At 43.1% G+C, this 21,200-nt stretch overlaps 4 protein-coding genes across 7 annotated transcripts; 2 read left to right on the top strand and 2 right to left on the bottom strand.

The window, feature by feature from the left end:
- Window positions 1–1,085: 1,085 nt before the first annotated feature.
- LOC124194313 (epimerase family protein SDR39U1-like) lies at window positions 1,086–18,545 on the bottom strand. Of its 3 annotated transcripts, XM_046588452.1 has the most exons (9): window positions 18,436–18,545; window positions 17,915–18,229; window positions 17,705–17,851; window positions 16,501–17,636; window positions 2,658–2,752; window positions 2,160–2,596; window positions 1,882–1,995; window positions 1,643–1,793; window positions 1,086–1,569 (listed from the first exon to the last, which is right to left on the bottom strand). In XM_046588452.1, exons 1-4 carry the CDS (start codon window positions 18,458–18,460, stop codon window positions 17,185–17,187), a joined length of 939 nt encoding a protein of 312 aa, XP_046444408.1. In that variant the 5' UTR covers window positions 18,461–18,545; the 3' UTR covers window positions 1,086–1,569; window positions 1,643–1,793; window positions 1,882–1,995; window positions 2,160–2,596; window positions 2,658–2,752; window positions 16,501–17,184. The 3 variants fall into 3 exon arrangements, with proteins under 3 accessions (XP_046444408.1, XP_046444407.1, XP_046444406.1); XM_046588451.1 differs by having other exon boundaries at window positions 2,160–2,752; XM_046588450.1 differs by lacking the exon at window positions 2,658–2,752 and having other exon boundaries at window positions 2,160–2,627.
- On the bottom strand, window positions 1,389–2,592 carry LOC124194834 (Krueppel-like factor 16). Its single transcript, XM_046589219.1, has 4 exons — window positions 2,160–2,592; window positions 1,882–1,995; window positions 1,643–1,793; window positions 1,389–1,569 (listed from the first exon to the last, which is right to left on the bottom strand). The coding sequence occupies exons 1-4, from the start codon at window positions 2,590–2,592 to the stop codon at window positions 1,389–1,391; spliced, it is 879 nt and encodes a 292-aa protein (XP_046445175.1).
- On the top strand, window positions 8,439–16,297 carry LOC124194316. 2 transcript variants are annotated; one of them, XM_046588454.1, is made up of 4 exons: window positions 8,439–9,005; window positions 11,512–11,984; window positions 14,031–14,185; window positions 15,025–16,297. In XM_046588454.1, the coding sequence occupies exons 2-4, from the start codon at window positions 11,955–11,957 to the stop codon at window positions 15,593–15,595; spliced, it is 756 nt and encodes a 251-aa protein (XP_046444410.1). In that variant the 5' UTR covers window positions 8,439–9,005; window positions 11,512–11,954; the 3' UTR covers window positions 15,596–16,297. The 2 variants fall into 2 exon arrangements, with proteins under 2 accessions (XP_046444410.1, XP_046444411.1); XM_046588455.1 differs by lacking the exon at window positions 8,439–9,005 and adding an exon at window positions 10,846–11,424.
- LOC124194317 (methyl-CpG-binding domain protein 3-like) lies at window positions 18,539–19,952 on the top strand. Its single transcript, XM_046588456.1, has 5 exons — window positions 18,539–18,772; window positions 18,836–19,127; window positions 19,187–19,309; window positions 19,386–19,508; window positions 19,596–19,952. The coding sequence occupies exons 1-5, from the start codon at window positions 18,645–18,647 to the stop codon at window positions 19,686–19,688; spliced, it is 759 nt and encodes a 252-aa protein (XP_046444412.1). The 5' UTR covers window positions 18,539–18,644; the 3' UTR covers window positions 19,689–19,952.
- The last annotated feature ends 1,248 nt before the right edge of the window (window positions 19,953–21,200 follow it).

The following is a 21,200-nucleotide window of genomic DNA, read 5'->3' as shown; positions in this document are numbered from 1 at the left end:
ACACTAGGAGTAAAGCGTAGCTCCTCAACTATTAAACCGGATAGTTCATTGATTGACAATGTACGGGTCTACGGGATCGATTAAATTTCCATCGAGATGCGCACTCATCGCTAAACGGGTATCGCCCACTGCACATCACCCAAAAGGTTCAATTGTATGTTGCTCAATCACCATATAAGGTCCATTGAATCTACGTCTCCATTCATCTCCCGGTCTACTATGCTATAAAGGACGTTAATCATAAAGATCGTAGGTCATAACACCCTGGTGACTCTGCTAGCTGATTTCACGCTTCGTAGTTGTGTCGGTCAGTTCGTACGATTAACCCCGCCTGAAGATCGGCAACAGTCTCATTACGTTCCAGTGTACAGCGCAATAAATGACGAGCGTGAACCCGGGTAAGGCACCAATCCAAACAACCTTTCACCTTTTACTCAATTACAAATCTAAATAATTATTATGTAACGATTCAAAAATTAATCTTATCACATTTAAATACCGTATGTGGCGTTGACATCGGCCGTCGTCTTCTCTACAACGTCCGATCGATTTGCATATCAATAAAAAGGGTGTGACAAAAAAACAAAAAAAAAACAAGGACCCATCGATTCCCAATTCACTCAGTGAGAGGACAACGCCGTCTTATTGGACGTTGCTCCGTCGCTATTGGGAAAACCTACGAGTGACTGAAAAATGGTTTCACACGTACAGTATTCAAAGTTATTGACGTTGTGACATGTAGTCGTCCGACAAGGAACATCTGGTGTGGGTCTCTCCCGTCAAAGATTTCAATAAAACAGTTCCCAGATCATGTGTCATTCTTTATCAGGCCTGTATGAAAGTAAGAAAAAAAGTTATTACAAAAAAGGGTGGTATTCTTTATTTTAATTACCGGCGATCTGAATGGTCACTGTTGAGTAAACTGGTTACAACGAATAACAAAGAAAAGTACCCGACGACCTTTGCCGATAAAAAGGCGTCCATAGTTTGTTCATTTCTTTATCGTTTTTCGAAGAAATAATTAGTGAAACCGAAGAAAAACGTTCGATAACATAGGGCGTTATTTTTCTTTTTCAAAAGGAAACTTTTAAGAAAAATCGGATGTATTCTCACCAGAAGCAACGCAGTTTGCTTTCGTTAGACTCCAACTGCTTAAACTAATATTACAATTTCACCATTTTAAAAAATACGACCAATTATATAAGAAAACGAGAGAAACAAATGGGAAAAACAGTCGAGGTAAACACGAAATCTTAGTTAGTTAATGTTTTGAAAAACCTTGTACCGAAATGAGGCGAAATAACAATTAAAAATCCTGAATACATTTAGAATCGAAATTTGATCGAATTATGATTTAAAAGTATTTGATGCTTTGGCACACGTCATTTCTACCTAGTCGCATCCTTCTCGGAACTGTAAGAAACGAACGATTGATTTGTGCTGCATCCATCGCTGGAATCGAGCGACGCCGTTGGGCTTACGCTGATGATCATCTTGTTATCCGCTGGTTTGATGCGCCGGCTCTTCGGCGATCCTTCGTCCATCTTTGAATGTCTCCGCACATGTTTGCTGTTTATACAAAATTAAAAATTGATGAAACGACCTGAAAATTTTATGTTTATAAATTAATTCACAAAATTACCTGAGGTGATCTGATCGTGTAAATTTCTTTTGGCACACGGAGCAAGTGAATCGCTTTTCACCCGTATGTGTTCTGATGTGACGGGCCAACTCGTCCGACCGGGCGAATCTCTTATCGCAACTCGGCCAGGTGCATCCGAATGGGCGTTCACCTTTAGTAGCAACAAAAAAATAATAAGAATCATTACGTATTACCATTCTTTTGGTTTTCGAAAAGAAAAAAAGAAAACAAAGTATTACCGGTGTGAGTTCTCATGTGAGCTTTGAGATGGGAACTCTTCCCGTAGGTCCGTTCACATGCCGGATACGAACAATGGTGCAATTTACTACTGCCGCTGCCTCCCTGTACTGCATCTGTAAGAAAAGCCAGGGTGGAAAAATAAGAAAACATAAGAAAAAAAGGGCGGTTTCAATATCATCGGGGCTGGCAAAATCATAATAATGGAGACGGTGGTGGTGGTGGTAGATGGAATGCCAGAAATGTTGTTGTTTGGGCTTGTTGAATAAAAAAAACCTACTCTGATTTCGCTGGCCGGATGGCTTGCAGGAAGCGGACGGAGGCATTTGAGGTTGTTGTAAGGGCTCAACGCTGAAAAGATCCTGACGCACGCGGGTGAGATCCGTCAGAATGCGGGCGATCATGAACGGCGACTCTGGTTGTATGGCGGCGGCAGCGGCAGCAACAACAACACCAGCATTCCTGTTTGAACTTGTTTGAGCAGCAGCAGCAGTAGTATCGGCAGCAGCTGGAATAGCAATAGCCGCCACGGTGGAATAAGGGCTGTTGCTGCTGGTTGCTAGCTCCTCCATCACTGTCTGATGGCCTAAAGCTGCGCTCAAGGCTGAATCACCTTTGCATCCGAGTCGATCGCTGGAACTGGAACTGGCGGTGGTGCCTCTTGACATGGCCAGCAAACAATAGGCCGCTTGGCTGGCTTCATCCTCATCCATCACACTTGTAACAAATCAGACTATACTATCCGCTCCTGCGATAGATCAATAGGACTCTCACTCACTCGGATTGAACCAGACACGCACACACGGAATAATCTCCAGGTGATTATTGACACTTTTCGGCAGCTCCTTTTCAGCCGGACGGTCGGGAGATTATCTATCAGTCGAGTGGGGTTGAACCAAACGTTATTGAATTGTTAACACTTGGGACAAACAGCTGGGGGCGTCGTGATCGAGAAACAAATTTCAGGAATGACGGCACTCGAACGATCGAAATAACAACAACAACACAAATAACATCTGTGCGGATGGTGGATCCACGTTATTCGTGGAACGTGATGGAAAGGCCGACTAGAACTAGTTGGGCACTCGTGGTCGACTGGGGCATCGAAACATCCGAGAAACGACGAGACAGAGGAGCTCCTCTCACTTGACCACTGGGCCGGAACCCTCAAACGAATAAGAAGAAAAATGTTTCTCGCTAAGGGGCGGAGGGGGGAATGAAGGGGGGGAGTTGGTTTTCTTCCCAACAACTACCCAACGAGAGAAGAAGAAGTTTTTTCTCTCTTTTGAAAATATAATCCGGTCATCATTGGGTACACACACACAGTCTGAGGAGTTGTTGATTCTTTTTGTTGTTGTTGTCGTCGAAAACCTCTTGGGATACGCCCACTTTCCCAATATGTCCAAATGGGTTGAACCGTTGAAATTGAAGGGGGTTGATGACTCTGCGATTCAAATCCGTCGTCAAATCAACGACATCCTTACTCGTGCTGGCCTTTCAACACACTCGCCCGTCTGGTTCTTTTTGCTTAATGTAAACGAAAGTAGACAACGACACGGTTGTGTGTAGCAACAAGTTTGAGCTTTTGTTGTTGCATTGTGCTGTCACCTGTCGAGTGGAGCTCCTTATTTCAGTTGAAACAAAAGACGGACCCTAGATGGCTCTGCTGCCCACATTTTCCCCCCACTCAAATGCAAAATAATCAAAAAGGGGAATTTTTCGGTCGCTGCGGGAGTCTGGGAACCTCATTAGTGCGAGAGCTGCTAATCCCGTAGGTATTTCGAGTGCAAAACAAACAACCCAATTTGCCCATTTCCAAAATTCCCTGTCGCAAAGGTTTTTCAAGCGACGAGAGAAACATTTTTTGGAACTGTCCCATGCCAATTAAGAGAAATCAATCATTTCCGTTAGTGAAAAACAAAACCAAAAAAGAATTGGCGATCTTTCGGGAATCGGGGGAAACAAAAGATGTCAATTGGATGATTTACTCATCGTTTCGATTTGAATTCTTTCTCTGCTTTTTTCCAGAGAAAAAAGCGAAAAGAAATGGAATAGGAAAGAAATAAAGAAAAAAGGGAAAGAAAAGAACAAAAGAAACGAAACTAGTAAATAAAAGGAAAAATCTTCTTTGCATCTCGGCAGCTTGTCAACCGATACGGATCGTGGAAGAATGTCCGGTCGTTGTTGGCTGCTGCTGGACGATGGAGGAGAGAGGCGCGCTCACAAAAAAGAAGGTGGAAAAAGACACGGGAAAAATAAAATAAATAAAGGTGACTGTTGCTAGTCGCCAGTTAAATAGCTCTGATTGTCTCCTCTTTTTATTTTTATTTTTTTTCAAAGTATTCCTATTTTTTTATTCTTCTTTGAAAATTAAAATTGATGAAAATGAGGGATAATTTTCGATGGTCCCCCCCGGAAGCTTGGCCCCCTTGTTTGTTCAAGTCGGACAAAATAATAATGTTTGTGGCGTAAACACGGCCGCGCAACGACATGAGAGACAAACCCTTGGGAGACTGAAAAAAGAGTATTGTCTCACCTGTGTAACTCACTAACAACCGTGTTCTTTTGTTATGTAGAAAAGATAAAGAGGTTCAAAAAAGGGGACGGATGAATGAGGGGGACAGCACATCCGAATGACAAAAGAGCGTCGAAATAAGAAGAAGAGTAGACATTTTTTTGTTCTCTCCCAAAGTTCAACTTTTATTTTTGATGGGTTATTTCTCCTGCCGCTGTTGGTATAGACCGAAGAGAACAAGAAGAAGAAAAAGTAGTAGTAGTATAATAGACGACTTTTCGGTGGTGGTCAAGGTCCGGCGCGAGCAGTGCCCGTCCGTCACAGCAAAGATCCAACGGCCAGATAAACCAGGGCATTTTCCAACTATTTAAAATGATAATAAACCCCTCCACCATCCATCCATCTATTCCCCCCTTTTCGAAAAAAGAAAAAAAAATGTTTCAGGTAAAAGAAGGAAAATAGAGAGAGAGACAGAAAAATAATTACAAAATAATCATAAAACGCCAGCGAGAAAGAAATGTCGTTCCATTGAAATTCCGCCTATCCCTTTTTTATTTAATTTTATTTTGGCATTTGCGAATTGCGGGCAGAAATTCAAGTGGCGGCAGGCAGGCAACGAGCCAATCGCCGGATCATAATAATACAATTCCAGTGGGAAAATGAGGGAAATAAAAAGAACGCCCGAGTTATTTTCAGTCGAGCTCCGCTCTTCATTTATTTTCCTACGGATCATTTCCGGTGTTGGTGACAATATGATAATAACCGGCGAGTTGTTAAAATAAAAACCCCATCACCTCTCTGTCCGGTAGGGAAATTCAACAAAAAGAAAAAAAAAAAAAGGCCACTGGACATGTTCACCTGTCCACGGTCCACCTGCAGCGTGTCTCACCTATGTGGAATTGCCGCCGCTTTAATGATCAAACGTGATGGCACTTGAGAGAAGAGTTTTGACCCGTTTTTTCCCATTTTTCACTCGTCAACGGTTGGAAAATAGTGCAATTTAAATAAGGGAATTAAAATTAAATGCTTCACAATTCGCCTTGGTCCAATTTTGTTTTCCTCCGTTAAAAAAAAATGAAAACGAAATTTGGAAAGTGATCCAAGGAGAGTGTCTAATGTAATTGGCGAGTTAATTTATTCGGCGCTCACGGTAAAACGGGGCGGCGGTGTGGAGGGAAATTGCAGATAAATCGGCTGGTGGTGGCCTCTTTTGATTTCGTTATTCAAATTTTATTTCACGAATAAATTACGACTTTTTTTCGAAAATGAATCATTTCCATTTTCATGTGACTGCATCAAATATTCCATTTCCTGCACGAACGAGGAAAACAAAAATCATATCCAATAAAATCGTATCATACCAGTTAGGGTCATCCGCCAGAATGAGAAATAAAACAAAAAACCAAAAAACAAAACAAAAAAGTTGTTTGTGTGTGGTCTGGACACCCACCGGATCACAAAACATTTCAATAGAGCGACAAAAAAGTTGACGGTTGAATTCTTTTCCTTCATCTCTGTGCCCCAAAAAACAATCCCCAATATTATTATAGCAGATGTATATAAAACCCCAACAATCAACCTATACAAGAAAAGACAAGAATTTCTCTCTCTCTCTCTCCCCCACCGTTGGAATATCAAAATCATAAAAAGAAAAAGAAAAATGTGAAATTTTCGTCATTTATGTTTTTTTTTTGTTTTTCCTCGTTTGGTAAATAATTATTAGCTGGCGGGTGTCCGGACCACCTGTGTGTTGTGATAGCAGGTGAGAAATCATAAGAAAGAGAGAGGCGGACATCTCCCTTAAGAGAGAAACAAAAAAATATATATATAAATATAAAAGGGAGGAGAGAGAGTATAGAATTTATATTGCATCGATATCCTCCTATTCTTCCATCTTATCCGCCATCCATCTCTTATTTTTTTCTATGTTTTTCTTGTACTATTGTTTCCCCCGTCTTTTGTTTTTTGGTGTGTTTCGGCTTTTTCGGGGTCTTCCATCACACACACGCTTGTAAAATCATTTTTCATTTCTACCGGAATGGAAATAAATAAAAAATTTTTTCCAAAGTGTCCCGGTTGCTGTTGTCGGGAATCTACTCACGGAGGGTCAAACGAAAACATGTCTATTATTATTACCCCCCCGAAAAAGTGGGAGAAAAAGATCTGGTCAAAGAGATTAACGTAAATACTTATGTGGATACGGGGCGAAAAAATTTCAAATCTTATACTCCTCGACTGTTGAGTTGTTGTTGTTTTCGTCGAAAAATGATTTGGGGAAAAAAAGCGACTCTTGGCAAATGGCATTTCTCCTGTGACGTTTTTATAATGCACGTCACAATTTGGTTGGTGTGTTTCTTTTGCCCCTTTTGTGGCGGTGCTGTTTGAGTTGGCTGGAAAATATTGCCCAGTAGTAGAAAATGCACATCTCTTTATATTTAGACATTTGGGAGATTTTTTTTTAAATTTATTTGCTGGGCGCCATAGCTGATGAAGGAAACGAGCGAATGGGTTTTATTTTTTTCTTCTTCCCTTTTGGTCATTTTCTATTTTTATGGTTTTACACTTCCATTGAGCTGCCCCATCTACACACCCAACTAGGTGCTGTTTCTCTTTTTTTCTGGTTGAGTCCCTCCTGAAAAATCCAATATTTCATCGCTACCCATATCGCCCTGCCCCTGGGCCGGCCGCTGTTGAAAAACACATCCTCCTGAAATTTGGCATTTTTCTCTTCCGGGGGATGGATGGATGCCGCCCTCCCAGGAAAAAGGCGAATCGGGTCCAAAAAAGATATTTAGCGAAAATGGCTACTGCTGAACTTTGAAAGTCTTTAACCGATTAGTTTTATAGTACCTACTACAATTTTCCTCCTTAGAATTCTCTGTAGACGACATTCCTCGTTCACATTTCTTTTTTCCGGGGCCGGCTTATTAAAAAGCCATCGGTCCCTTCAAAAGTATGGGCCAGCTACTATTGAAATCTCCTCCATCTAGTCGAGCAATACGATAAAAACGACTAAAAGGAGCGGCAAAAAAAATGTATTTCCTTGAAATGTATCATTCGGGGAAAACTATTTGTGTCAGCCAACAGCCAACAGTTTGAAACATTTCATTGGCTTTTTTTGATAACTCGTTATGAAATTTCCGTCGACATAATCACGGCTCTATAATAGTACTACGCAAGTTATCGTTTTATGACGAAAATGAAAATAGTTGCGAGAGATAAGCGCAACCAGGGACTAGGGGAACTCTGTGACATTTTCGGCATTCCAAAATCTCAACTTTTTTGGTTTTATTTCTTCTCTCGATTTCATCGCAACGTCATAAATAAAATAAAATCAAAATACGGGCTCAAGTGACGCAAATGAGAACATTTAATTTCCCCCCAATCAATTTAATGTGCTTAAAAAAATTCATTTTCAAATCGCAATCGAGAGAGGGTCGAATGAAAAGAAATTGAATTGATAATCGGTAAATTCCGATCAGTGACATCATCATCGAAAAACAACCCAAAACCAAAGAGAAGGTGCAATGTTTTTTTTTTCCGGTTATTTATTTTCGTGTGTGTATGTGTGTGTTGTTTTTTGGTTTTTCTGTTTGTGCGGGACTGTGAATGCGATGCCATCGTAAATTTTCTGTTCGGTAGAAGAAGAAGGTCCTTGTTCTTCTTCCTACCCGGTGGTGGGAGAGCCCGGCCGAATGAAATAGTTGCGCGATTAAGAGATTACACCATCAGGGGGCATTTTTATGGGCACGATCTTCATATTGCCTTTCTCTTCACAGCCCCAGTCGCTCACAGCCAAAAAAGACAAAACAAAAGAAAAAGAAAAATAGAAAAATAGAAAATGTCTGCGTGTCTCCAAACGGCCACACAAACACACAAGAGACGCACAGGCTTTTTGGGCACCTCGAGAGGGCAGCACTGCATGGCCATGGCACCACCCACTTTTCTTCTCCTCTGCCAGCAGCAGCAGCAGCAGCTCGGCGTCAAAATTGTCTTTTCCCCGACGAGAGAGAAAAAAAGAAGGTGAGCTTCTCTCTCTCATCGGCTCATGTAGGTAGTAGTACGACACACATATAGAGATGGTGGTAGGTGGTGGTGGTGTTGCCACCCGTCGCTCAGTTGCAGTCGAGACCGTTCGAGCGTTCAGACCTGCGCTTGCATTCGTCCCGTTATTTTTTCGATTTGATTCGATCGTTTCCAACAACCCCGCGCCAGTGCCGTGAGTGTTGAGAGAGGAGGAGAAGAAGAAGAAGAAGAAGAAGAGACTGCGACGAGCGTATCGATAATGAACAATCCGCCTCACAGCAGACGGAGATGACGCAAGTCTCCCATCATCGATTCGTGATTGTTGGCATCGCAGGCTGTGAGTGTCTCGCGTGTCCGCGTGGTTAGTGCGTGTGTCAGTGGTCGGACAACAATTGACGACAACACACACTTGAGACACATCACCAGAGAGAGAGTGAGAGAGAAATTCCGCATTCCTCCCAATTCTTCGTCGAGTTCCCCCCAGACAAAATCGAGTGGATTCCCGCGGCGCTGATTAGCAATTCGCCATCGAGTCATGATTGATTTGACTGGGAGACGCTCGCCGCATCAAAATGCTCAAAACAAGTAAACAATTCAATTTGCCTATCTATAAAACTGACTTAGCCAAAAACAAAAATTCGATCCGAATAACAAACAAACAAATGAATATGAAAAGGCGCAAAGTTGTTGGTCGTGTGTCATAATTGCGCTGACCCTCGTGTCTGTTCTATTTCGGGGTAAAGACACAGGTCATCCTCCTCCTCTTCTTCTTCTTCTTCCAAAAAGAAGAAGGAAAATTCCCGAAAAAAACAAAACAAAAACAAGCGATAGAGAGCGGGCGCAGACCAAATAACAAGTCACCCGCTCGTGTGTCATGCGGCGCTCGTCCTAGCCAGCACACGGCACCTAGGAGCCGTGCACATGATACATCCACCATTTTTATTTTTATATCTATTTACACGCCCGACGCGCCCCACCACTACCCCATAGTAGGGACGTGCCCCCCTGCCGGCCTCTGTGTATCTCTCAGAATATTGTGTAAGAGAGAAGAGTTTTTTAAAAAGTCACCGGCCAATATTTGGAGGAGCAAACTGTTATTACGACCCTAAACTCGTCTAAACATTGTTTCTCCTTTTTTTCAAATAGCCCGCGCGCCCGTTTTTTCTTCTTCTTCTTCTTCCCCCATCCTTTTTTTCGAAATATACGGAGGGGGCGAACAGCACGCGCCCCGACACCCAGAGAAAAAAAAAAGACAAATAAACTTTTCACACTTTTTAAGTTCTCCGGGCTGGGATGATTTTCAATTTGAATCAAATAAACAAAACCCCCCCTACCCTACGACTTGTGGTGGAAGGTGCCATCCATCTCCGGCCAGACAAGACAATACAAACAGATTTGTAGCGTTTGCAATCGACGTCACACACACACAAAGTTCCCGCAATCATAGATGTGGTAATCGGAGGGAGCGTGAAAAAATCAAAACAAAACAAAACTTTGAAAATTGGATTTTCCCAGGGAAAATAAACATGCCATTTGTTGTTGTAAAAGAGTAGCCAATGTTTGAATGACACATCCAGCGATGGATGGAGGGTAGTCTCACTGTTTTGGTCATGACTCACGTTTGTTATATGGAGCAACAGACACCCCCCCCCCTTCTTTTTCTCCCCCGCTGGAGTAACAAGTCGATTTTTCCACGTATAGTATCCACCGTCAACTGTCGGCATCTCCTTTCTTAGCTCATCATCCGCTCGTTTCTTTTCTCCAGCGAGAAAAATGCGACAACAAGGAACAAGTTCAAAGAGAGAGGAGGGGGGATGGATGGATGGATGGATGGTGTTGGGCTTCTTCTGTTTTATTACTTCCCAGTTAAAAAAAGTTGAACGGAATTCCCCCCTCCTCACCCCACCTCCTTCTGTTGGGAGAGAGAATCTATTCACGTCGTCAATGGTCCGGCCTGTGCTAATCCTGGCGGATGAGCCATGGCCCAAGACACGCCGGTGCAGCGCGCAAAAAGGGGCAAAATCAAAATAGATCCGTCGGCCCGTCGTCGTCGTCACCGTCGACCCCGCAAGAGGAAAGAGAGAGAAAACAGATCTGATGAATGGATCAAAGAATTTCGTTCTTTTTCGACCCCACCAGCAAATAAATCGGGACCGGATCTGACGGCGCCCATTCACTCACTCACTCACGCGTGAGGAGGAGGGCGTGGAAATTCCTTGACAGTCCAGAAAAAGATCGTCTCTTCTTCTTCTTCTTCCTTTTCATTTGGCAGAAAATGTTGGCGTCATCCGGGGGCCGTTTTTAAACCTGCCGCGTCAAATGTGACGTCACCTCACGACGACGAGTTGATTGTTGTCTTCTTCCCTTTTTCTTTTTTTCCCCCAACCGCGCTCTGAAATTCAAGATGGGGGAAAAAACGAAAAACAAACCCGGATCTTTAATATTATAAACGCGCGCTTAGCTCATTTCCCAGTCGCGCAAAAAGGACACGGCGTTCAATCAAAATCTCCCATGACTCTAATCTACGCTGACATGTACACACGAATACCTTATTTTTCTTACCTTGGCAGAGTGTGAAAGAAAATAAGCGACATCAAAAGAAAGAAATCCCCACCGATCCAGGTGCGTTTTAGGTCACACACGTCAAGGTGTTATTATCAAAACAGCGACAACATATGGTGTCGATTGCATCAAAAGATCTTTTCAATATGTAAGAGGGGGGATGTGATTTTCTAGTCGCGAATCGGAGATACTCCGGCAAGGTTCACTCGACCCAATTCAAATCCCCCGCGCCATAAGTTGGAAAAGGAAAAAAAGAGGAGGAGGAGGAGGAATGCTGCCCGCTCGGCCGGATATATAAAATAGGAGCAATCCGTTGTGTTGTGCACATTGTCAGTGAGTTGCCCGTTCTTGACACGCACACACACCCGGAGCCGAATCAAAGAAAAAGGGGGGAGAAGGGGAGGATTAAGGATATCCATCCGCCAAACAAGACACGATTTGTGTATGCGCCTATTTATCGCGTTATTTACTTGTATAACGGTTCTTATTTGATTCTAATTGTTTGTTTTTTTATTATCATATTCGACAGGTTACAAACGCGGTGGTAACGGTTAAGAAGAAGAAGAAGAAGAAGGAAGGAGAATTATTTTTTAAATTTTATTTTGAATTTGAAAAGAAAAATTCTTTGGGGGGAGGAGGGCAAACGGAGAAGAGAAAAACGGCCGGACACTTTGGATTATACAGCGGAGACGACGGCCAACGCGCTTCCAACGCCCCCGGAATTGCTGGGCGACCTTTCTCACCTCCTTTGCACAATAATTTAAAAAACTGACGCAACTTAGAAAAAGCTTATGCAAGGGACGGACAAACATTTCATCGCGTGCGTGAATCAGTGCCAATCGAAATCGAGTGAAAAACAAATTGAATTAAAAACAAAAAAGTGCCGCTTCCGGAATTGAAATTCTATTCACGACATTGAGTTCTTAACTTGTCTATACCTGCTGGCCCTCATTCGTTCTGGGACGACGGACCATGAGGCTGGCCATCGTCTGCTTGATTGCGGTAAGTTTTTCTTCTCTCTCTCTTTCGTAAAAAAAAAACCCAAAACAAAATTTTCGTTTGAAAATGTCGAAATCGGCGTCGAATCGGCGCTGCGGGAAGAGAAAATGTCGTCGACTGTTGGCGTGTACAAGACGCTGGTAGGGAGAGAGAGGGGACACACACACACACATAAGCATGTCGTGATGCTGCGTGTGGCTTTTTCCAATGCGACTGCGGCTATTATTCACCGGCCCTTGTAGTGAAATTGAAACAAAAAGGAGAAGAAGAAGAAACAAGACACAAAAATGTTGTGTTTGGGAGGAGAGAGAGAGAGAGAGAGAAAGAGAGGTTAGGGCGATGGAATCAATCTGTTTTGTTTATATTCCCTAGTAGGAATTTTTATCAATGACCTTTGGCTGCAGAGAAGGAAAATTCTTCTTCTCCACACTGGAAATGGTGTCGTATAGGTCCAGACGACCCCTTCGATTCTTTTTTTTTTTTCAATTCTTTTTATTAAAACATTGAGGCTCTTTCTTCTTCAGTGTGGGAGAGAGAGAGAGAGCAAAAAGCCAGGCATAAAATAGTCGCAGGAACCCAACAGCCCCAAAAAACGAAAAGGAGTGAAATGTGATCGAGCCCAGTTGACTGCCAACAAATGGTCACGACACCTTGTAAATAATTACGCTATCTCCTGTTATGAATTGTGTTTGTCTTCTTCTTCTCCTTCTTATTCTTCTACACTGGCGGGCAAATAATAAATATGAAAAAATAAATACAAAATACAAAATCAAGAGAGAGAGAGAGAGAGTTTCCCCGAGCTGCAAAGTTTTTTAAAAAAATATTTTCATTTTCTTGTTTCTTTTTTTTCGTGCCATCAAAACAAACGGTTTTTGTTGCTTCTCTTTGGGTTGCGTGAAGGACGCGGGCGCGCACACACACAAACAATTCCAGCAGACTGCAGCAGCAGCAACAACTTGTCGTACACTTTTGTTGACTCAAGTGACAGAATTTCCCCCCAGCAGCTTCCCGAAGTAGTAGTAGTCGAAGAAGAAACTAATAGAAATAGCATGATGTCTACCTGCATTCCAACTGGTCATCCTTGCCACTTATTTCAACAACTTTTTTTTTTCTTTTTCTTTTCCTTCTTTTTTTTTATTTCTCTTTCGGGGCAGCAGCGCACGCGGGAGTAACCGTTTTTCTCTTTTCGTGAGCGCGGTCGTGTCGCGCGTGTGCGAAATTATTCACCGGCGAACACATTTCTCTCTGCGCCACGACGACGGTGCGTGTATAAATAAAAGGACAAACAATACGACAGAGAGAGAAATAAAAAAAAAACCCACACCTGCGCCAAAATCCCCCCCACCGACAATCAAAAGACTTTGTTCAAACAGCTAAAGAAAGAAAGAAAAAGAATTTCTAAATATAGAACTCAATCCTCAAATCATTCGAAAAAACACGGCAGGCGAATATCCCAGCATCTCTGTTGTCGTCTGCTTTTTATAATTGAATCGAGAATCTTGGCCAAATTTCTATCAAAGACGTCAGAATGCCCTGTGGGGGTCGTTCGGTCCAATAGGAGAGAAATGAACAGAGAAGCAGCCGAGTTGTTGTCCACCGTTTTTATGTGTGTCGTTCACACCGCATGAGGTGCTATAGACTCCGGTAGCTTATGGCCGCGATGATGGGCCTCTTCTTTCTTTTTTTTCTATAGCCGCACTTGAGCACATCATCACCCATGACTTGACAATCGCCTGCACCTTCCCCACAGGTTGCCCCGTTTTCCCCCCCCCCCCACCACCACCGAAAAATAAAAAAATGACGGACGCTCAATTCGTTTTGGGATAGAGAACAGGCGTGTTTGTGTGTCCAGGAATAGACACTTTGTTGTAGACGTCTGTATATCCCTAAACTGGAAAGATGTGTGTGCTGGCACCATCGAGGGCCATCCATCATCGACAACACAAAGTCTCCAAACTTTTGACTTTTTCAAAAAAAAAAATACAAAATGCTTTTAAGAGCGAGTGAAACGAATTTGCGTTGTTAATCGATTTGGTTCTCTTCTCTTAGGCAATCATGCTCGTCACTGCGGCCGTTGCTCGATCTTCTTCTAGTCACAAAGAGGGGAAACGTCACCACCATCCGCAACAGCCAAAGTCTCACAAGGCAACCGCTGCCGTCGATCTGGCCAGGCAACTGGATCGCAGCTGGAACAACATTACGACGTGAGTAGTAGTAGTAGTAGTATCTTGTGTGTGCAAAACGGCTCCCAAAAAAAGTTCGGGGTAGTATAGTCTAGGATTTTTTAGAAATTATGTGGCGCACGGAGAGAGTTATGTAGTCGGTTCACACACACAGTCGGTTGTTGGGTATATCTCAGAGTGTCCATCTTGGGCTTAGGATTGAATTTTTGTGTTTTTTAAAAGAAAGAAAGAAAGAAAATGTTCCTTCATTGTTTTCTTCTCCTCTCGAGAAAAAAGTGGGAAAGAAAAGAATGTGTGTCCATCTAGAAAAAGAAGAAAAAACCTTTGCCATTGCCCGTCGAGCGCATCTCTTGTGGAGATGTTTGGCCGTGTCCTCGGCTGAGATGCGAGTCCAGGTGATAATTGACCGGCTGGTAGCGCCTTTAAAGAATGAGAAAGGTAGAAAGAAGGGGACCGTTTTTTTCTCTTCTTCTCTTTTTCCTTCTAAATGGGGTGGAGGTTGTGTTGGACAGTCAGAGAGGACAGCGATGGCAACTATACAGACGTCACTAACACGGGCGGCATAATTGACAGACAGGACCTCTCGCCGACGTTACAGACGGACGGACACACACACAAGTGTCGCCGCCATTTCCTGGCGCGCTTATTCTCCCTCATTCAAAAAGAAAAAAAGGAAAAAATTGTCGCTTCCAAAACGGTCGGCTCACATGGCTACAACTATTCACCTTTTGTTATTTATTGTTGTATCCCGTGACTTTTCTTCTTCTTCTTATCGAAGTGGTGGTGAGGGGGAATTCCTTTGCTGCGCCATCTAACGAGTTCAATTGCAACTAAAAAATTTGAATTTCTTTCTTCTTTAGATTTCCGACGATGATGGACGGAGAGGAAGGAATGACGCCTTCCCAGCCGGAAAGGAGCATCGGCGGATCGAAAAGGAAGAAAACGGGCAGCGGCGGTAAAAGCAAACAGCAGCAAGAGTGGGGCAAGAAACACAAGCGGAAGTTGGCCTCGCTGCTCAGTTTGGCCGAACAGGATCGCAAACTCTCGCTGATGCACCTGCCGCGACTGCCGGCCGCCACGACGACGTCGGCCCGATTCGCCGCCGAAAAGAGTCACTCGACGGGCTTGGAATGCTGCCCAACCGTCGTGGAAATGGTCCAGCCGAGCGGCGGGACCAACATGGAGGGTCACGTGGTTGAACTCTACCGGCACGGGGACCTCGACCAGAGAATCTACGAGCATTCGTGCCGACCGGACGTGCTCAACCAGCCGTGCCGATTCGTCGAGAAACTTTTACGTCCACTCTCGCGCTGCGTCCAGCAGTTCTCCTTCACCTACGCCGTCGTCTCTGATCATCCGGCAGGAGAGGAGTGGCGGCTCGACTACATTCGCATCCGCAACGGATGCTCCTGCGAGATCCAACCGCCGTAAACAAGCGAAAAAAACCAACAACCAACTACTAAACAAAATTGTTTCGCAACGACGGCTCTGCCAGGCACACACTTTTGTTTTCCAAGCCGAGGAGAGCGGAATTTTTTTAAAAAGAAGAAAAAATAAAGAGCAAATGTTGATGATGATGATGTCATTAATTACCTCGTCGCTGGTGATTAAAGTCGCGAGCAAAGACTGCAAACTCTTCCACACGCACTAGAAAAGTTTTATGCTTTTTTCTTGGGGGGGAAATGAATGTCCCAAAAAGAAGGGAAAGAAACAAAAATGTGGATATGATACAAATTCCAAATGAATTGTAAAAGATGCACCATCATATTCTACTTGTACTCTTATATCCAATGTCCAAAAAACATTTGTTTTCAAGGAACATTCTCTATGATAATGTCAGTCTATTCCAGACTTCTCAGTGTCTCGATGGTATTGTACATATATCTTTATTCTCTTTCTTTTGTTTTTTAAGAAAAATTTTAATGATATTCTTTCCTCTGACTTTATATAACACACTACTGGTGATTGCCATCACAAGGCCAGCAGATGTAGCCATCACCTTCTCTCTCTGTCTCCCTCACTTTCTCGATAAAAGTAAATTTGATTGTATGTAAAACTAACTTTCATCTATAATGACAAAAGACATCAGTTCCCTCATAAATGTGGATATTACACATCCTGTTAAAGTAAAAACAAAAGGATAGTGGCCTCAGTTCATCAAGATTTTGGGTTAGTACCAGATATTGCAATTGTCAAAGCGTGATGACACTCACATGATTTGTCAAGTCAAGTTATCCTGCAGTCAAGAACAGAGTTGGACTTGCACGAACAGAAACAAGGCAGTTCAAAGAGACCTGCTGACGAAACCAAGAAAGGAATAATCAAAAATGTCCTACCTTTCTCCACCACAAGTCTGGATGAAAGCGGTCATCAGCAGCTGGGGAAATCAGAAACCTGCAGAACTCAGCAATCTCTTCTTTTCCAGTTGAGACAAGATATAGCCATGTGCTGTTTCCACTTGGTGAAATCTCACATTGATTGAAGTTGAACTGTCATGTTTTCTTCTGTAAAGAAACGGCAACATCAACGAATAATGTTTCTCAGTCAGTCGAAAGATTAAGTGGATGCGAAGACACCCGCAGCAGGTGTTTCAAAGAATAAATAAACATCTCTCGTGTTCGTGGAAGCGATAACGTAATCAGGACAAGAGCGATATCGGAGGAAAGTTATTCGATTCGCCATGTGCCATGAACAACACAGACGAGAGGGAAAATAACTGGAATATTTCCCGCCAGTTGACGATTTGCTTCAGCGATTTGCTCGTTGCCATATTAGCATAACTTTTGAACGTTTTCCAGCCACTCAGAGTTGCCATCACTCAAAAACCCTTTTAAAATGGCGGTTCTTGGAACATTTTTCCAAGCACTAAATTTTATGCGCGTACAAATTCGCTGACATTATTATGCAGCAATTGAGAAGAGATAAATAACTCGCTGAAACGGGATTTTTTCGGATGGTATATAACTCATTTGCGCTTTACAAACTCAAGACTAATTGATCACATGTGTGCAGGTTGGATGTCAACGTGAAATATTTGCAGGATCCATATCATCTGTGTAGACCAAGGGGCAAAATTCTTGACAAGCTGAACGAATGTCGGGAAATTTATACACGAAGCCTGAATCTAACGTTCTTTTGGGTATAACTTTTTGACCTTCAGTCAGCATTCGGGCACGTTCGGGACCTAGAAGAATGTTGCAGACAAACTCGGGTAGAGGAATGACTGCTGGCCGCCAAAGGCTCGCACCAAAGGCTCTGGCGAACTCTTTCGACGTAATGAGGTTGGGAGAAACTCCGTTGAGGACACCCTCGACTTGCTCATTTTCTATGGCGTGGAGAAAGAGTCTGGCGATGTCGTGGAGGTGAATCCACGGCAAATACTGTTGGCCAGAACCGACAGGTCCTCCCACACCGAAGAAAAACGGAAAGTATAGTTGCGCAATCATCCCTCCTCGTCTGCCAAGAACCACTCCTGTAGGAATTTAGTTAGAAACATATTTATTGAAAATTCAAAATGATGATTTCTTTGCGATTCTGCACCTGAGCGGATGGTAACTTGGCGAACACCGACTTCGGCTGGCAGTTTTGCTGCCGATTCCCAGTCGGTACACAGCTCGGCAAAATAATCACCTTTGCCCCCAGCAGAATACTCTGTGTACTCTTTACTTGGATGAGGTGGATAATATCCTATAGGTAAATTTCATAAAAATGTCATATTTATGTTTTAGTGAGAATTGTGTTGACCATTACCAACGCCAGAAGTTGAGACATAAACGCTAGGCTTTATCTCAGCTCTCTGAATAGCCATCGCCAAGCTGTGACTGGTGTTTATCCTGCTGGCACGGACAGTTTGCTGAAAGCCAGGATTCCATTTCCGTTTAAAATCCAAGATGTTCTGACCAGCAAGACTTATGACTGCTGTGGTGTTCTTGGGTAAGCCATGGCGCTCGAGATCACTCCATGTTGTGCTAAATGCCCCTGGAACCCTGGATACAATTACGACATCATATCCGCAATGTCGTAAAAGGCTTGATAAAGCTGTACCAATGAAACCGCTTCCACCTCCTGTAATATGAATAAAAATAGACGGGTTTGAGTATCGTCTAGTTTTCGTTTTGGCCTCTTACGTAACGAATATGCCAGCAAGAATTAAAACTTTTTGTTTAAGCTAACCATAGTGATTACGACTGAATAAAATAGCGTTTTCCACAGTCTTATTAATGACAGAGATAGAAGAAAAAGTATTTTAAAATCATTTGAATTGCAATTACCTATAACAACAGTTTTTCCTGCCATAATTGTTTACGCTGCTTCTGCTAGTCTTGGACGCTGCTGCCACCTAGCGATAGAAAAATTTACCCTTTTCTTTAATCGGCTGTCAAATTCATGCGCGTCGCTTCAAGTCGTAAAATTGGGTTCATCATCTGTTCATCTACAAACTTTCGCTCCATTTCGAATGCATGTTTAGATTTTTTTCAATATGTCTAAAATGGCCAAAGTGGACAGGAAGAGGTTCGAGTGCAATGCCTTACCTAAAGGCTGGACTCGAGAAGAAGTGATAAGGAAAGCCGGGCTTTCTGCTGGAACGAAAGACATTTTTTACTACAGGTACGAATCGACAACTTTGTAGACCAATTTTCATTTGTTTAACATGTTTATTTCTTCACACAGTCCGAACGGCAAAAAATTCCGAAGCAAACCCCAGTTAGTCCGATATTTGGGCGATACTGTCGATCTGACAACATTTGACTACAAGACTGGCAAAATTAATGCAATACTCTTGAGGAAGAATCGCAAAAAAGCTCAACCTGACCTGGCAAGAGGATTCCGCAATGACCTCTCTGTCATCCCACCAATCCGACAAACAGCATCAATATTCAAACAACCAGTCACGATTGTGAAATCACAGGAGTGCAAAGTTCGCCATGAGCTGAAGCATGGCCGGCAAGAGAAACCCAGACAGGTAGTGTACTTCATGCCTTCTAAACAGTCGACAGAATAACACTTCTTCTTTTTCTCCAGCTTTTCTGGGAGAAACGATTGGAGAACCTCAAATTTCTGAATTTTGAAACTGAAGAGAACAGCCGTCTTCCCCCCTCCATCAAACCAGTTGGTCCTTATGTCACCTCTGACACAGCACTTCAAGTAATTTTTGTTTTGGCATTGTGAACGTGAGATCCAGTGCATCGAGCATTTAATATCTCGTATGTTGTTTACACAGTCACTAGTTTCGTCTTTGCACACGGTCATCCAAGGAGTGTCGATAACTGGACAGACCGGATCCAAATCGGCCTTGGAAAAGAACGCCGGAGTGTTTCTCAACCCTGAGCAGCCTCTTGTTCAGGTATCCTATTTCTCGTGTTTGGTTGTTAATAAGTTGTTTTGCAAGACACAGTCTCAGAGCAATCGTTTTCTTCTTTCGACTGGGCAGGGTCTTGTGATATCCGAGAGCGACATTCGCAAGCAAGAAGAAAGAGTCCTGTCTGCCCGCGTGAAACTGCAAGAAGCCCTGCGTTCGTTGTGATTTTTTCCCCTTCCTTTTTGGCGAACCCCCAAATGGACGAGAAATCAAACCACATAAAAGTTAAATCCGTGATTCTTCTTCTTCTCCTTTGATGTCTCCACCCGACGCCCCTCCCAAGAAAACAGTCTCAAACTTTATGATGATGTGTAATTTGTCTCTCACGTCCCGTCAGAGTCGACTCTGCGTTCGTGTGTTATTTTGTATTATCCAACAACAACTTCTGACGTTCTTAAGTGACTCAAACAAATACAAACAACAAGAATGGAAAAAATATGTGACGTGTGTCCTCCTGGCGATGGCCAAACAATCATAATATCGAACGACTTTTCGGCCGATTGTTCACGTCAAGGAACGATCAAGGTCTCGGAACAGCAGCAGAGGCCGTCGAGGGAATTTTACAATTCGTGAAAATAACAAAACAAGTCGCTTTTCTTTTATAGTTAGGAGGGTATAGCTCATTACCGACCGCGACGTGATAGCGACATAAAACAATTTCTCTTTCTCCTTCTCACGCGCATTGTGGATGATGTGCATCGCGTCCCCCCCCCCTATACTATAGTCGAGGATTATTTCGTGAGGCATTACAAGAGGGAACTATCTGCTCCTGCTGCAGGACTGGAAATAGATCGAGACCCTTTCCACGGACGTAAGATACACTAGTCGATATGACGAAGGTATTATTATCAAGTCGGCATTTAGTCATGCAGCAGCAGGATCCCCTACCACCCACTAGAGTTAAAAGTGGGGTTTTGTTTTGCAAGCAGCTGATAAGTCTCGTTCCCTTCTCAGAGTGTGGACTGCGTGACACACACACCGTGACTGGATAAAAGGCAATCACCGAATCAACACATATACAGTCGAAGCAATAATTTTCAAGAGAGAAAAAACTAAGAAAAAGGCGAAAAAGTTTTGTTTTCCTTTTATTGCTGAAAAGTTCCTGATATCGACCGGGTTATGACACACACACATCCACTGTCCGTATTAATAAAAAAAGAGGGGAGGGAGTTGCTGGGCGGAGGATAAGAGAGAGATATTCTTTTTTCTTTTTTTTTACGAGTCAACGCATTCATCGCGACATTTTTCTCATTTGGCTGATCCGACATTCGTGTCGCATCCGAGTCAACTTTTATAGTGCTACCCTGCGCTTCTCTCTCTACTTACACACACTACGTGTTTACGTACACACACACAATATCTATATTATTATTATTATTATTATTATTTTTCTCTTCTTCTTCTTATTTTTGGTAGAGGGGGGAGGGAGAACTGTCTGTTTCTATGTGTGTGTGTTCTTTGCGCATCGGCACAGGCTGAGGGAGGGAGTCGCAGACGGGATCAATACTTTTCGGCCGGCGCCGTCGGAGTAGCAGCAGCAGCAGCACCCGGCGTCGCCTATTTTATTTTTATTATTCCATCACACTCTATTAATAATTGTGTATTTACTCACATCAGGATCTCTCTCTCTCGGCTCTCAGTTCCGGGAGTAACAGACAAGATATTTTGATTGCGGCC

This window comes from Daphnia pulex, chromosome 5 (assembly GCF_021134715.1).
Source record: "Daphnia pulex isolate KAP4 chromosome 5, ASM2113471v1".
NCBI lineage: Eukaryota > Metazoa > Arthropoda > Branchiopoda > Diplostraca > Daphniidae > Daphnia > Daphnia pulex.
This window is presented reverse-complemented; position numbering and strand designations above follow the sequence as displayed.